General features: G+C 32.3%; 1 protein-coding gene across 1 annotated transcript in view; it reads right to left on the bottom strand.

Moving 5' to 3' along the window:
* Positions 1–15427, bottom strand: part of AHI1 (Abelson helper integration site 1) — a 208733-nt gene that overhangs the window by 174049 nt on the left and 19257 nt on the right. Inside the window, 7 exon segments of the mRNA XM_079146243.1 lie at positions 166–318; positions 1306–1491; positions 4052–4147; positions 6610–6802; positions 7931–8150; positions 12302–12483; positions 14568–15112. Of these exon segments, the coding sequence (XP_079002369.1) occupies positions 166–318; positions 1306–1491; positions 4052–4147; positions 6610–6802; positions 7931–8150; positions 12302–12483; positions 14568–15112 (1575 nt within the window).

The raw sequence follows: 15427 nt of genomic DNA, 5'->3' as shown, positions 1-15427 counted from the left end.
CAGTCATAGCCAACTAATATAACTTCCCAGGTACCCAAACGAAGAACCTAAGACAACGCTTTTATACATCTACTAGGCATTCTATTATTTGTCAAATGAATTAATGAGAAGACTAAGGTTAAGGCAATAAGTAAATATCTAAATCAGTATTATTAAACACTTTACCTGCCCAGGAAGTCGTTTCCATTTTACTACTTCCTTTGAATCTTCTAATCCAGGTTCTGTGTCTACTGAACTTGATTCACGGTGACGTTCGCAATATACTGGTTTACCTTTCTCCTCCTGTAGTACCGTCATAGAGCGGTAAGATGGTTTTATCTAGATATGTATAGCAAATGAGAAAATTTATATCATGTTCATGTTTCCCAGCAATACATATACGTATATATACATATATATACATATATATGTATATATATATTTGTACATATATATGTATAATGTATAAACATACATTTATACATACTTATTATTGGAGACAAATATGGAAATGTTTTCAAAATGCAATCCATAAAAAAATTTGTTTTTATTTTTACATTATTTCAAGTAAAAGTCCTATAACCAAAAAATTTTAAAAGTTTGAATTAAAAAAGTAGATTCTAATGGTTGCCTGAAATAGTTCTAATAACCTTATCCTTTTTTTTCCACTTCTTCAATACCTATCTGATATTTTGCCATGTTTCTGATATCCTATGATATCTTTTTAAAAAAGTATCAAAACTAATACTATAAAAACCCTAAATTTTAAAAACCCTCATTTCTTAGTGATAGATTTTATTTAACTCCATTCAAACCCATGCAAATTGACACTGTGGCCAAAGTATATAAAATCAGATACAGAATGTACAACTGATCTGAAAAATTATTTTATTAAAAATAAAGTGTTATTTGGACACATCATAACCATTTATTTATTGATTGATTCCATGTCTATACTGCTACTTTCACACTACAAAGTCGAGTAATTGAGACAGAGATTATATGGTCTATAAAGACTAAATTATTTACTATCAGACCCTTTAGAAGAAATATATTTCTCAACCATCATCCTTTCATCTTTAATTAAAACAAAAAACAAATTTCAACATTTTTATAACACTGAAATCCACATTTAAAACTTAAAATTCATTTAAGTATCTCTTTAAATATTAATCTTTATAAGCTTAATATAAAATCTCTGCAGGCACTCTATTACAAAAATCCATTAAAAATTTGAGACCTATCGTTTTAAAAATTGAAAACATATTATGTTATCATTTAATTTCAACCATAGAAGATATACATTTGTATGTGCTATTAACTTACACAGTCTGGAACTTTCAATCCTCGCACAGTTACATACAATGTTGATGGATAACGATTTCTTGGACATTTGGACCACCATTCAAAAACCTCAACAATATTTAATTGGGATCGAGGTTTAGTAGGTGGGTAGTACAGTTGCAAGCGAAGTTTTGAATTGATATTTGCATTTCCATTGGCTCCCAGTAGCTTAACAGAAGAATTCATATAAAATATTACTTTCATAGAAAATAAATACATCCAGTAAAGAACAATAGATAGAAATTCTTTATAAAGAATTAATATGACATGCTGAAATTTCTGGGATTTATAAAGTAAAGGAAAGAACATTGATATAGTTGGTTAAGCAGATTCAGATCATTTTTGAACAAAGGTAACCCAAATGACACCTAAAATATTTCCTCAAAAGCTCTCTTTTTATCTGTATAACCACTTCAGACTATAAAGCATTTACATTATTGAACCAGTGTCACTCTGCACAAAGGAATGATCAATATATATTGCTTAATGATAAAGACTAAAATACATATTAAACACAGAAATGATTTTCCATTTGTCCATTATTTGTATTTTTAATGATTAAATTATTGTTATAAGTTTTTTAAACGTCAATATCATTTTAAGATACTTAAACTAATTCAAACAAATCATTATATTTTCCCAATATTTCAGTTCACTCTCTTAAAAAGGTCTATTTAAAAACACCTACTAAACAAAATGAATTAAGTAGAGATTCTTATTAAGAGAAATTTTAAAATCTTACCAACTCTTTCAAAAGAACACAACTCTAAATATGAATTCAATTATTCCTTTGCAGTACTGAGAACTGAATCCAGGGTTTTACACATGCTAGGCAAGTGCTCTACCATGAGCACCCAAGCCTTAGGAAGTCCTGTGTAATCAAGACTCTGTTGATCTCAGTAACCTCTTCATGCACCATTCTTTCAGTGTCTACCAATCTTAGCAGCATTTTTTTTTTTTTTTTTTTGTTATCTGAATAGATCTTGCTCCTCATAACTGGATTTTTGCATATACTGTATCCCCTTCCTAGAACTCTTCATTCCACTGCTTCCACACCTAGCTAATGCTCAAGTTAAATGTCTCTTCCTTAGGAAAGTTTTCCTGATCCCACAGGCCCTTCTTTCATTAACCACCCCTTAACTCTTCACAGTATTTACAAAAATTAATAATAATCTGTTTATTTAGTTATTTTATGCTTATTTTTCTTGTTAGAATATGAAGCTGATGAGGTCAACGAATTTGTCTTAAGTCTGCTGACTAGAACAGGGTTTAGGGTTTAGAACATAGAAAGGGCTTACTATATATCTGTTGAATTGAATAAAAAATGGCAGGGCTATATATATATCTTACTTAGTGTGCTGCATCCCCAGGACCAAAAAAGTGGAACTAACACAGATTAAGCAATCAATAAATATTTAAGACTCTTAATGGGTCTCCCTCAAGCTTGTGTTAACACCCCTTCATGATTGCAATCTTTCTTTAAGTAAAATTCCTTATATAAGACTAAACTGACTTGAGAAAAGCAGCCAAATTTGGAGATTATTTTATGTTGGCTTAGAATCAGACTTCCTTAACAGGACTCCCATAGCACAAGAAATAAAAGTAAGAATCAATAACTGGGATAGATTCAAACTAAAAAGCTTTCTCTCAGCAAAGGAAACTATCAATAATGTGAAGACAGAGCCTACAGAGTGGGAGAATATCTTTGCCACTCATACTTCAGATAGAGTGCTAATTTCCAGAATATATAAAGAACTCAAAAAACTCTACACCAAGAATACAAATAATCCAATCAACAAATGGGCTAAGGAAATGAACAGACACTTCACACAAGAAGATCTACAAGCAGTCAACAAATATATGAAAAAATGTTCAACATCTCTAGTAATAAGAGAAATGCAAATCAAAACTACCCGAAGATTACATCTCACCCCAATTAGAATGGCGATAATCAAGAATACAAGCAACGATAGGTGTTTGGGATGATGTGGGGAAAAGGTACACTCATACATTGCTGGTGGGGTTGCAAATTAGTGTAGCCACTCTGGAAAGCAGTGTGGAGATTCCTTAGAAAACTTGGAATGGAACCACCATTTGACCCAGCTATCCCACTCCTTGGCCTATACTCAAAGGACTTAAAATCAGCATACTACAGAGATACAGCCACATCAATGTTCATAGCTGCTCAATTCACCATAGCCAGATTGTGGAACCAACCTAGATGTCCTTCAATTGATGAATGGATACAGTGGTATAGATATACAATAGAATATTACTCCGCCATAAAGAATGATAAAATTATGGCATTTGAAGGCAAATGGATGAAATTGGAGAATATCATGCTAAGTGAGATAAGCCAATCTCAAAAAACTAAAGGCCGAATGATCTCGCTGATAAGGGGATGAGGATATATAATGGGGGGTGGGAGGGGTTAGCATTAGGGTTAAGGTTAGGTTTAGGGTTAGGGTTAAGGAGGGCGGCAAGAATGGAGGAAGGAAGGACTGTATAGAGGGAAAAGAGGGGAGGAGTTGGGGGGAATGAAAAAAAATAACAGAATGAATCAAACAACATTACCCTATGTAAATTTATGATTACACAAATGGTATGCCTTGACTCCATGTACAGAGAAACAGCATGTATCCCATTTGTTTACAATAAAAAAAATTAAATAAAAAATTTTTAAAAAATAAAATAAAATAAACGTGTTTAAAATGAATGAAAAACATACCTTAAGAAATGCCCAGGCAATTTTCCGAAAGCCACATTCTTGGTTTTGAACCTCAGAGTTATTCTTAATTTCATCCATGCTCAAAAAATCAACAATCTGCAAGTAAATTCTAAAAATTATTTCACAGAATATTAAGCTACCTAAAATTTAATATTTTGTAATAAAATATTGTTAAACATTTTTAAGAATCATTTGGATATTTAAAAATGTGTTCCTTATACAGAGTAAAATCATTTTTATCTCATTCCATTCACCTTTGGGTTAACTCGGTTATTGAGGGTTCATTTTTTGGCCACTTTATAGCTTATTAATAAATCTTTTATTAAGGTTTATTTCAATCCCAAGGCCCAGTATTAATTGCCTTATATATTACAGATATGCCAACTACCCTGACTTGATCATCATACATGTATATATTTATGGAAATGTCACAATGTAACCCATAAATATGTATAATTATGATGTGTCACCTAAACATAAAAGATATATTTTAAACAATTACCTCAAATGCAGTCTAGGCACAAATACACCAGGCATACAATTCCTGAGCTCTGTCATTTTATATTTATCGGAGTAGGCTACAAAGGGTTGATTATTTTAAAAACTCAGGACCTTTTTTCTGAGTCCTTGCTTGGATCACCTTCCTGAAGTTGGGTGCTTTCTCTTGGGATACACGTCGTAATTAGGCTTCTCAAGAGGATTTATTTCATACCCTCATCCTATCCATATAGGATAAAGCTCAGGAATTTGCAACCAACCTGCCCCAGAGGTTGTATTCTAGGCACCTGTCAGACACTATTGCTTTATATTTGTTGTGGTTATCAAAAGTTCAGTTGAGACACTAAAACTTTACAGAAGATTGCCTAAACAATAATATGGATTTCATTCATCCATCTGTTTTAGATTCTTAAATCTTTTTCAGATATAATACATAATACATGCCCAGTGAAAAAGCACTGAAAATACAGAAAAAATACATAAGCAAAGTAAAACAATTTGTAATCCAGACCCACAGATAATCACTATTAACATTTAGCTTATACAAATCTAAACTGTTTTCTGTGCATTATTAAATATCTGTATGCATGTGACTACAAATCCCATTCTCTTTTGCAAACTATTTCATATAGCATGTAGTAGTTATCTCTCCTGTTATTACAGCCTACGAATATCATCATATTAATAGCTGCCTGTACTAGGCTACCTAAAATCCTGTAGTATAAACAACACAAATTTAATAAAAGCCATAATTTATTTAAACTGTGACTGACTGAAATTAGGTTCCTTTATCTCTCTAAAATTTTTGCCATAAACAGAGCTTTGCATACACATCTTTGTAGACTTGTCATTTAGGATAAATACCTTGGAACAGAATAACAGTTTTAAAGACTTCTGATAAATATTATGAAATTTTCCTCAAAAATCTCTTAAAAATCGAAATCAGTAGGCAGCAAATACATTGTGGTAAAACTTAAGAAGTAACCAAAATGTATAATCCAATAATCTATCATTCTTAAACCTCTTACTAAAATGATTATAAAATGATATATAATAAATAACAATGACTTTTTTTTGCTTTCTTTTTTTTTTTTTTAAGGAATACAATTTACTCAGTTGAGAAGAATAAATCGGGTCTCTTGCAGGGGCAAGAGAGGACCCTGATAGGGGTTACCCTTCTATGACAAAGAAAAAGTTCCTTGAGATACAAATTACATTTCTTTTTTTAAAAATCAGAGCTTTTGCATACATTACACATAACATAATCCCAGATGTAAATGATAAAATATTTGTATCATAAACATAAATAATCTGAAAATCAAGGATCATAAAAACAAGCTACTCCACAAAATGAATCTTTAGCTCTAGTCATGCCAGGTTCCTTGTTCCTAGACTAAAATTTTCCAGTTTGGTCCTCTGTTTCCCTTTGCTTACAGAGAAAGAACATAAGATAGAGAAATGAAATGTGGTATTCTAGGTTGAAATTATTATCACATACAAATTACCTTACTTAAAAATTGGAGTACTGTGGGGGAAATTACTGTACTTTAAACCTAATATCCTTATCGGTGAAAAAAAAATTAGAATAACAAATCAGCTCAAAGATTATTCTATAAATCTTTCTCTGACTATTCTGATCCTCCATTTTGAATCTGAGTTCTTTATCATTTTTGGTTATATATGCCATTGTATTAGTTAACTGATCTATTTATGTTTCTCTTTTTTAATCCAGGTGAAGTCTAATATTCAGTTAAAAGAACTTATGTGAAATGGGTTCAGAACACAGGGTTGCACTCATACACATAAGATTCATCACTTCAATTAACAGTCATGAGGTTGCTGTAAGGATTAAATGATATCATAGCATGAGTCAAATGGCTAACTCTGGCACTGAAAACTATCACTATTTTTAAAAAGGGTGTCTTACCTGTACCTGCACAGCATATTCCACACTACTTTTTGAATTACTGAATTACTTACGACTTACACACTTAACAACTTATACTTCTGCAATTAAATATCAACTAAAACTTAGTTTGAACTGTCAATTCAATTCATACCTCAAAGAACAAGATGACTTTAGGACTCTCATCAAACTCTCGAAGCAAAGAGGGAAAATTTTCATTAAATATAATTTGTTCTTCCCACTCTGGAAGTCTTGATTTTAACTGTTTAAAATCATATGGCTGAGTCATAATAGGAAGAATATAATCCACACTCTCTTTTTCATAGTAAGAAGACACAGGTCGTTCACTGTTCAAGGAAAGTCAACAAAAATCATAAATTTTTAGATGAGAAAAAATTATAGCGTATAAGAGATACAACCAGAAATAATGAACAATCATGATACAAAAGGAAAAATTATTTTCATTGTCCATCTAGAAAATTATAAATTTATAAAACTTCAAAGCAGTAGTGTTGTACTATCATCTTGCATTTATATACCATCAGTTGATTTCACAGAATCACATTATTACAGGAACATAAAATGAGACACAATTATACCTTCACTATATAGTTGAAATAAAGCAACTCCTTCAGAATTTTAAACAAATTTAAGATAACAAAATAAATTAATATTAAAAAAAGAGCATGACTTTTGGAGCTCTCATAGTTTCTTTGTATATCCTAAGGCAACTGAATAAGTGAAAGACCTTTTTTGACAATTTTCATGTTTTCCACCTCTGCCACATTTCTGAACAAATAATTTTTGAATACTAGAATCATCCTTTATTTTAATGTACTTTTTATCTGGGCCTTCAAGCATGTATTGCCAATAGCAATAATCTAAGACAAAAAAATTCAAGATTCATTCGCCTTACTGGAGGCAAATAAAGGTAACATGTTAGTTTCAAAAGAAAAATAAGAGTTGGGCGCAGTGGTGCACACCTGTCATCCCAATACCTTGGGAGGCTTAGGCAGGAGAATCTCGAGTTCAAAGTCAGCCTCAGCTTTGGCAAGGCACTAAGCAACTCAGTGAGCCCCTGTCTCCCTGTCTCTAAATAAAATACAAAATAGGGCTGGGGATGTGACCCAGTGGTTGAGTGCCCCTGAATTCAATCCCCAATATCCAAAAAAATAAAAAAGTAAAAAAAAAGAAAGAAAAATGTGAATTGCACAACTAGGACATCTACAGTGCAATATAGGATGATTTTCAAAGTTTTGTGGCATTAATTAGTTTGGCAGAATCTCTTTTATTTAAAATGAACAAATATTCTCCATTTTTTCTACAAAACATACCGATCAATGTCAGATGGTGGATGAACAACTGTAATTAGCAGACTATTCTCTAACACAAACAACTCTATTCCCATTGACAATACCAACTTCTGCAGACAGTTTCAATGTCAAGGATTAGCTGTGTAACTAAAAAAAAATTACCTATCCTCTTTCTTGACATATTGACCAGTATTCTCATCAACCACATGAATTTTTACCATTGGGTGAGAAATCATAAAATCTGATTTAAGTCGATCAGTTCGGTGAATGTAAACTCCCAAGACAAGGTCATCATCGAGCAAGCATTTGGGATAAACTGGACTATCTCGGCTTGTTATTTCATGAACACCATCACCATCAATGTCATCAGTATCATCTGAAACTACATGCATAGAAGAAAATCAATGTTATAATTAACTATCCTCACAGCTGAATTTACATATAATTTAAACCTTATGATCTGTGATTATTTCACTTGATTAACAAAGGAACTTCAAGGGAAAAGAATAAAGGCCAGAGAGCAGCAGAGCACACACAGCAAAACAATATATTACTAGTGCATCAGAGCAGGGTGAGGAATGTTCGTTCCAAACAAGCATCAATAACAAAAGAGGAAAAAAATGAGTTGAAAAATAATTTTATCTGTTTTCTGTGTGTAATATATTTCATTCAAATAGTTTATAACTGGAATTTCTGCTTATGGGTAGAATGTAGTAGGATACAGCAGGTCAATGCTTCAGGTAAAAACAAATGGAAAAAGACAAATAAATTGCAAAAATCTTATTTTAAATCCCTCAGAAAACTACAGAAACATTGTACACTAGATGGACTAAAATTCCAGAGAGAGAAAGTGGGCAGTGTTGGCAGGTGGGGAAGGGGGAACACAGGGACAAACTGATTCAGTCAGAGGTAAACAGACAAAATGGCAGCTGCTTTTGTCTCTGGGAGTATCTTCTGACTCATGGTGTGGGCTGAGGATCAAGATTTGGCCCAGGTAGAAGTTTACTAGCAAAACATTCAGTGATTTCCTGTGAGTAAAGTGATAAAAGTAGAAGATGGAAAAGTTTTACATGTATGGACAATTTGCCTCATAAAAGTGAATTCTGAGGTTATAGAGAGGGTGGAGAGGTATTGAAATCCTCTGGTGGCTAGGTGGTACTAGCAGGACATGTCACACTAGGGAAAGAGGTCTGAAACAACACAGGCAAAATAGGAAGGCCTTAGGTTTGGTCAATTTTCAATGGACGACAGAAACCAATAATAAAAAGAGAACTAGAAAATCACCTGCTGCTCAAAACTGAGCAAGAGACTTTTAAATAATACATAATCAAATAAATTAAAATTAAAATAATAAAATTGTTTTTGGTTAAATGGTAATAAAGATGTAGAACATCAAAAACTTTTAGAGACACAGCTTAAAGCAATACTTAGATAGAAATTTAAAGTCTTAAATGCCTATAAAAGGAGGACTAAAATCTTTCTTATAAAACTCATAAAGCACTTCCTCCAAAAACTGAAAAAGATGAAACATTTCCCAACTCTTCTGAGACCATCAAAACTTTGAAGTCTACATTCAGGGCATTTCAGGAAAGGAACAACCAATTTCATGGCCACAGATACAAAAATCCTAAACAAAGTAATGGTAAGTCAAATCAAAAAAGGGATTTGGAGGGGAAAAAAAAGATAATCCATTACAACCAAGTAGATCCCTTTAACCCTCCCAGGAACACAAAGATGACTTAATATTTAAATAACAATTAAACACACTTAAACAAAAAAGGGTAAAATTTATGATTATGTTGATAAGAAGATCACATATGCACCTGATAAAATTCAAACTCAATTAATGATAAAGAAAAATAAAAGCCTTAGCAAAGCAAGATAGAAAGTAACTTCCTTAATCTGATAAGGCAACTGAGCAAACATCATACTCAATGGTGAAATAGTGTAAGTTTTTTGTCAAGGCTGGTAACAAAAAAATATTTGTTTTTGCCACTTCTATTTAAGACTATGATAGAAATCCTAGACAGTGTATTAAGAAAAAGAGAGAGAGAGAGAGAGAGAGAGAGAGAGAGAGAGAGAGAGAGAGAGAATATAAGATATAACAGAAAAAGAAACAATAAAATTACCATTACTAACAGATTAATGACTATACATGTAGAGAATTCAAATTAAGAATAAACTGTTAGAAGTAGTAAATAAATTTACCAAGAATACTAGATACTATGTTTAAAATTTAAATACATATGAATAGAAACAAATGAATAGAAAACAAAATTTCTTTTAAAAAAGTTTTTTACAATATTAAGAAATATCAAATTACTAGGAATAAATCTCTGAAGAGACTGCCAAAATTTATAATATTACCAAGATAAATTTTATAAGATGTAAATACATGCAGATGCATACCAAATTCATAGATTTTAAAATCAATATTTCTAAAGATGCCAAGTCTACTTAGAGGTCAGTATATCGTGAATCTTTTAGATTTACCCAGTCTAGATGAAAATCTGAGCTTGGTTGGCAGGATAAGGGTGGACAGGAGGAAGGTAATTGAGAAATTACTTCTAATATTCACATGGAAATGCAAAGAGTAAAAAATAGCCTAGCCAATACTGAAGAAGAAAAAGAATTTGTAGTATACTACTAACTATCATGACCTGTTATAAAGTTATAGTAACCAAGAAATGGTTATATAAACTGTCTAATGGGACAGAATAGAGACTACAAAAACAGATTCACCTTTATCATGATCTTGCTACTTATCATAAAATTGACACTGCAATACAGAGAGAAAAAGACATTCTTCAGTAAATAATTACGAGGTCAATTATATACTCATGTGAAAAAAAATGTCTTCATCACTGCCTTCTCACCACACACAAAATCAACTCCAGATGAACTGCAACCCTAAGCATGAAAAGTCAAACAGTATAACTTTCAGCAAAACACTTCAGGACTTAGGGAAGATTTCTTAAATCACAGAAAACTCTTACCACTGAAGAAAAAAAAAAAAAAATTAGGTAAACTGGGTAATATAAAAATTTATTTTTCTAAAGTTACCAATAAGAAATAATGAAGCCTAAAGTGGAAAGACATTTGCAATTATTTGTGTGAATTTATATCTCAGAAGACTTGAAAAAATGTATAAATGTGAAATCCAAGTAGTTAATAAACATGAAAATACTCAATATCACTAGTTTTAAAGGGGATCAGGTTAAAGCAAGGTGGAAATATCATTATACATTCCTAAAAATGATTAAAAATTCAGAAGTCCAACAGTGTACATATCGGTGAAGATGCGGAACAACTGAAACTCTCAAACCAAGCAGGGAAAACAGGAGGTAATGACTAAAGCAAACATATACATAAACTATGACAAAGCAACTCTAAGACTATACGCAACAAAAATTTATACATATGCTCACAAAATATATGAAAAGAATGTTCCTTCAGCTTTACTTGTAATTGTCTAAAATTAGAAACAATTCAAATTACTACTAATAGGTTAGGTAAATTAACTGTGGTATATTTACACAGTGAAAATCTACACTGTACAAAATCAGAACTGAGAATATATTAGGTTTACTGCCTTTACTGTGGGTATAACTTTACAAAAATAACCTGAGTGAAGAAGACAGGCACAAAAAAGCACAATATTTATAATTCCATTCATACTAATGTGCAAAAAATGATCTGTGTTAGCTATCAGGGTAGTAGTTATTCTTATGGAGCAATCAAGTGTCTGAGAACTAATAATGTTCTGTTCTTTGATTTAGACAATGATTTTATAGGTATATTCAGCATGTGAAAATTCACTAACGAGTACGCTGTGATACATAACACTTTTCTATACATGTACTGTGCTTCAACAAGTGTTTTATTTTTATTTAACTATAAGAATCAGAAAACATTAATTGCATCCTCAAGTGACTAATATTCATAAATTCTAAAATTGCCTATTTTTGTCCCAATGTTTTGCCAATTAGATGGGATCTGAAAAAAAAAAAAAAAACAATAACAGGTAGGAAAAGGAAAAGAATATACAAAGAAAAATAAAAGAAATCAGAAAAGGTAGAGACAGAAAGCAACAGGGGAAAGGGGACAGTAGAGGAAACAGCAGTTGAATTAGCTGAAGAACCGGGTAGACATCATATTTAATAGAGGGATACAGCCTTAATATCTGAAATGTTTTTTGATTGTTGACCATTTCTATCTTTCAACAACTGAGTCTTGACCATTTAGGGACTCTACACTCAGTGGTTTAAAAAAGAAATTCTCTATGCTATAAAAGTAATGACAAAGTCTGTATCATTCTAGGGTTGAGTTAAGAACTAAAAATGACTCAAGTAATATAAATCCATCACAGCAATCCATAATTACAAATGAATGATTTAATCAAGATGAATCTAGAACAAGTACCAAATATTATACATGTGATTATTTTAAACTATATCTTTAGGTTTAGTTTTAAGAACTAAAATTCCTAGAGTCAAGTCATTTCTCATTTTTCAATAAATTAGGGTAACAAACCTGCTTTAGGCTTCTTTTTTGTCTTTTTTGGTTTGGATTTTGTGTTATCTAGCATATTATCATCTACATTTTGTTCCACTGAGCTTATTTCATCATCTTGATGAGAATCTGAAGTAATGTTTCCAACTGGAAAGTCTTCCTTTTGTTCATCACCAATGGTGTCATCAGATATGTTCAGTGTGCTGCAAATATAATCCAAGTACAGGAAGTTACAAATATATTAATATTATAATAATTACTATTCATGGTAGACCAGAGTGAATGGTAACTAGGATAATATTAAAATTGTTATCTTCTGCAGGGAGATGCATATATTTTCTTACATAATGAACAGACATCAAACTAAGTATTTATAGGGACAATTTTATGCTAGGTTAGGAGTTTTATATATATACCCCAAGGGTCAGTAAATTGAGCTCTTAAACCCCAGGGAAGAAATGAAATCATCTTTTATAAGCGATGGGTCTATCTTACATAGGACTACTCAAAGCTCTGATGCCAAATGAATGATTAATGAACAAATTCCTAAATCACTTCATTTAAAGGCAAAAAAAATTATTCTATGTCTGCTGTTTTTAAGAGGTTTCAGATAAATAACTTCTGGTTTCTAGGTAAAAATTAATTTCTTGTGTTTTCCAGTATAACTTTATTTTCAGAAGGCTATCATTAAAATAAAAATCTGCATCATACAAACCAATAAACAGTAAGAAAGAGCAGCCAAGAAGCATACCAAGTTTAAAGAGAAGCTAGCCTATAAAAGTTTGTAATTATTTAAGGATAACTGCTACCCCTTTGCATACTATCATCATGTAAGGCATGGTTTTAATTAAAATTTGTGAAACAGTTCTACTTTAGAGTAAGAATGGCTTTCTAATTCCTCATCAATGTGAGAGCTAAGAAAAGAAGGAAGATTCACTGTATTTACAGTAATTTTAGCAGCCCTCATGATTCCTGTCTCTTCATATTCATTTCTTTGTATAATCTCCTTCTCTTTAATTGTGAGAAGTAGTGGAGTCACCTACCACTACAATGAGATCTTTAAAAGACTGTGACTTTCTCTTGCTCTCATTCCCTTGGACCCTTTGCTCTGGGGAAGCAAGTGGCCACATTGTAAGTAGTGAACATGGAGAGGTTCATGTGGTAGGGGAGTGATGTCTCTGGCCAAAAGCATGTCAGAACCTGAAATCTGCCAACATCTATATGACTGATCTTAGAAGCAGATCATCTGAGGCCTTCTAAGGGCTATGTCCCTTGACAGATTGTCTCCATCAAGGTTTGTAGTGGCTTCAGACCCATCTAACATCCTGATTGCTGCCTGTGAGAGACCCTGTGAGACTCAGGGGTGCCCAGTTAAGTTATTCCCAGGCTCCTGAAACCACAGAAACTGAGAAACAATAAGTGTTTGTTTTTCTAAGCTGCTATGTTCTAGGGTAATTTTTAAATGTAGCAACAGGTAACTGATACATAAACTAACATATCTCTGTAGCAAACCGACTGTCCTTCTCTTTGTTATCACTGGTCCTTTAACTTGCGATGGTAAGAGGGGAATTACTTTTAGCTGAGGGCTTTAGAGGAAAGTGCGCTGGAATGCCAAGGAATAGTCACATACAGAATGTTCCCACCTCAAGTTACTTCTCTAACTGATGACTGTAGAAAAAAATTATGGAGAGTAAAAGACATTTTTTTAAATCCTACTGTTTTCTCCAAAGATAGAACCTATAAATATGAATATACTCACAGAAACCCAAATCATATATACAAGCATATAAGTATCATATATTAAAAAAAAGACTAGAATACCGAATTGCCAACAGTGATTATCTGTGAATGACTATTGTACAATGAGTAAATGTGATTTGTATAAGGAGGAAAAAGTTACATTCATACATCCAAATGGGCATTTATAACTCAAAAAGGGGGAAGTAATTAGGTTTCTATTATTTTAAAAGCAGAAGTAAGTGGGTAAAGGTAGAAACTTTGGAGTTAGGTTGCCAAGATCTGGCTCAGCCTGTGTGATTTATTTTAGTTTCATTAGCAAAACAGAATGATGATACCACTTTTCCTTACAGGACTGTAACAAAGAATGAATGAGTTAATTTTCATAAAGCTTCTAGCACTGAGTTAAGGTGCTGCATAAGGTGCGTTATTGTTTTCCTAGTGGCAGTGTCTCCAAATGAAAGGCCAAGAATTTTATTAAACTAACAGATGTCATGCAAGAGCTGAAAATAATGAGTGCATTAAAATAATATTTATCAATGTAAAGTACCTTGTTTCAGCTTTAGACATAGCTGGAATTTTCTTTTTCTTCTTTTTTCTTTTTTCACTGCTCAATTTGTCATCATGCAATAAAGTATCTGAGGGAAAGTAAGTCAACTGTTCTTTCAGTTTCTTCCTTATTTTCTTCTTAATCTCCTTTGCCATTTCTTCAGCTACCTGGAGCTGATATGCTTGCATGAGTTCTTCTTCCCCTTCTAAATTATTGTTTTCTTTTCCTTCCTTTGTCTTATCACTTTTTTGATGATCAACACCAGACAGTGACTTTGTTCGAATTTTCTGATGTGCAGAATCTACCTTCTCAGAAGTTTCTGGTTCCATTTCTTGTGCAGTCTTTGTAACTTTTTTACTTGGCTTTCCTTGCTTGTCTTCCTCTACACTGATGACATTATTTGGATCTTCAGCTGCTGAATGCGTATTCCTCAGTTTGTTTTTACTGACTCGCATGCTCTTCTCTGGGTTATTAGTATTAATACAACTTACATCATCACTTTTAGTTTCTTTAATATTATGAAGACTGCTTTTAACAGTGCCGAGCTAGGGAAGAAGACACAACAACAAAGCTTTAGCTAAGCACAGTTTAAGTTTATAAAGGTAAAAACAATGACTAATGTTTGACAATATTCTCAGAAGTTTCTGGTTCCATTTCTTGTGCCGTCTTTGTAACTTTTTTACTTGGCTTTCCTTGCTTGTCTTCCTCTACATTGATGACATTATTTGGATCTTCTGTTGGGACAGAGGGATAATACTGTAGAGCCTTTGATGTGCATTCTCCCAGTTTATGTTCCAGAATTAGAACATAATCTAGTAATCTCTAAAAGTAACTGGAGAGCAAATGAATTAGCAAATTAA

This window comes from Sciurus vulgaris (genome assembly GCF_902686455.1).
Source record: "Sciurus vulgaris genome assembly, chromosome: 7".
In the NCBI taxonomy this organism is placed as follows: domain Eukaryota; kingdom Metazoa; phylum Chordata; class Mammalia; order Rodentia; family Sciuridae; genus Sciurus; species Sciurus vulgaris.
The sequence above is the reverse complement of the archived record's forward strand: the minus strand, read 5'-3'. Positions and strand labels throughout refer to the sequence as shown.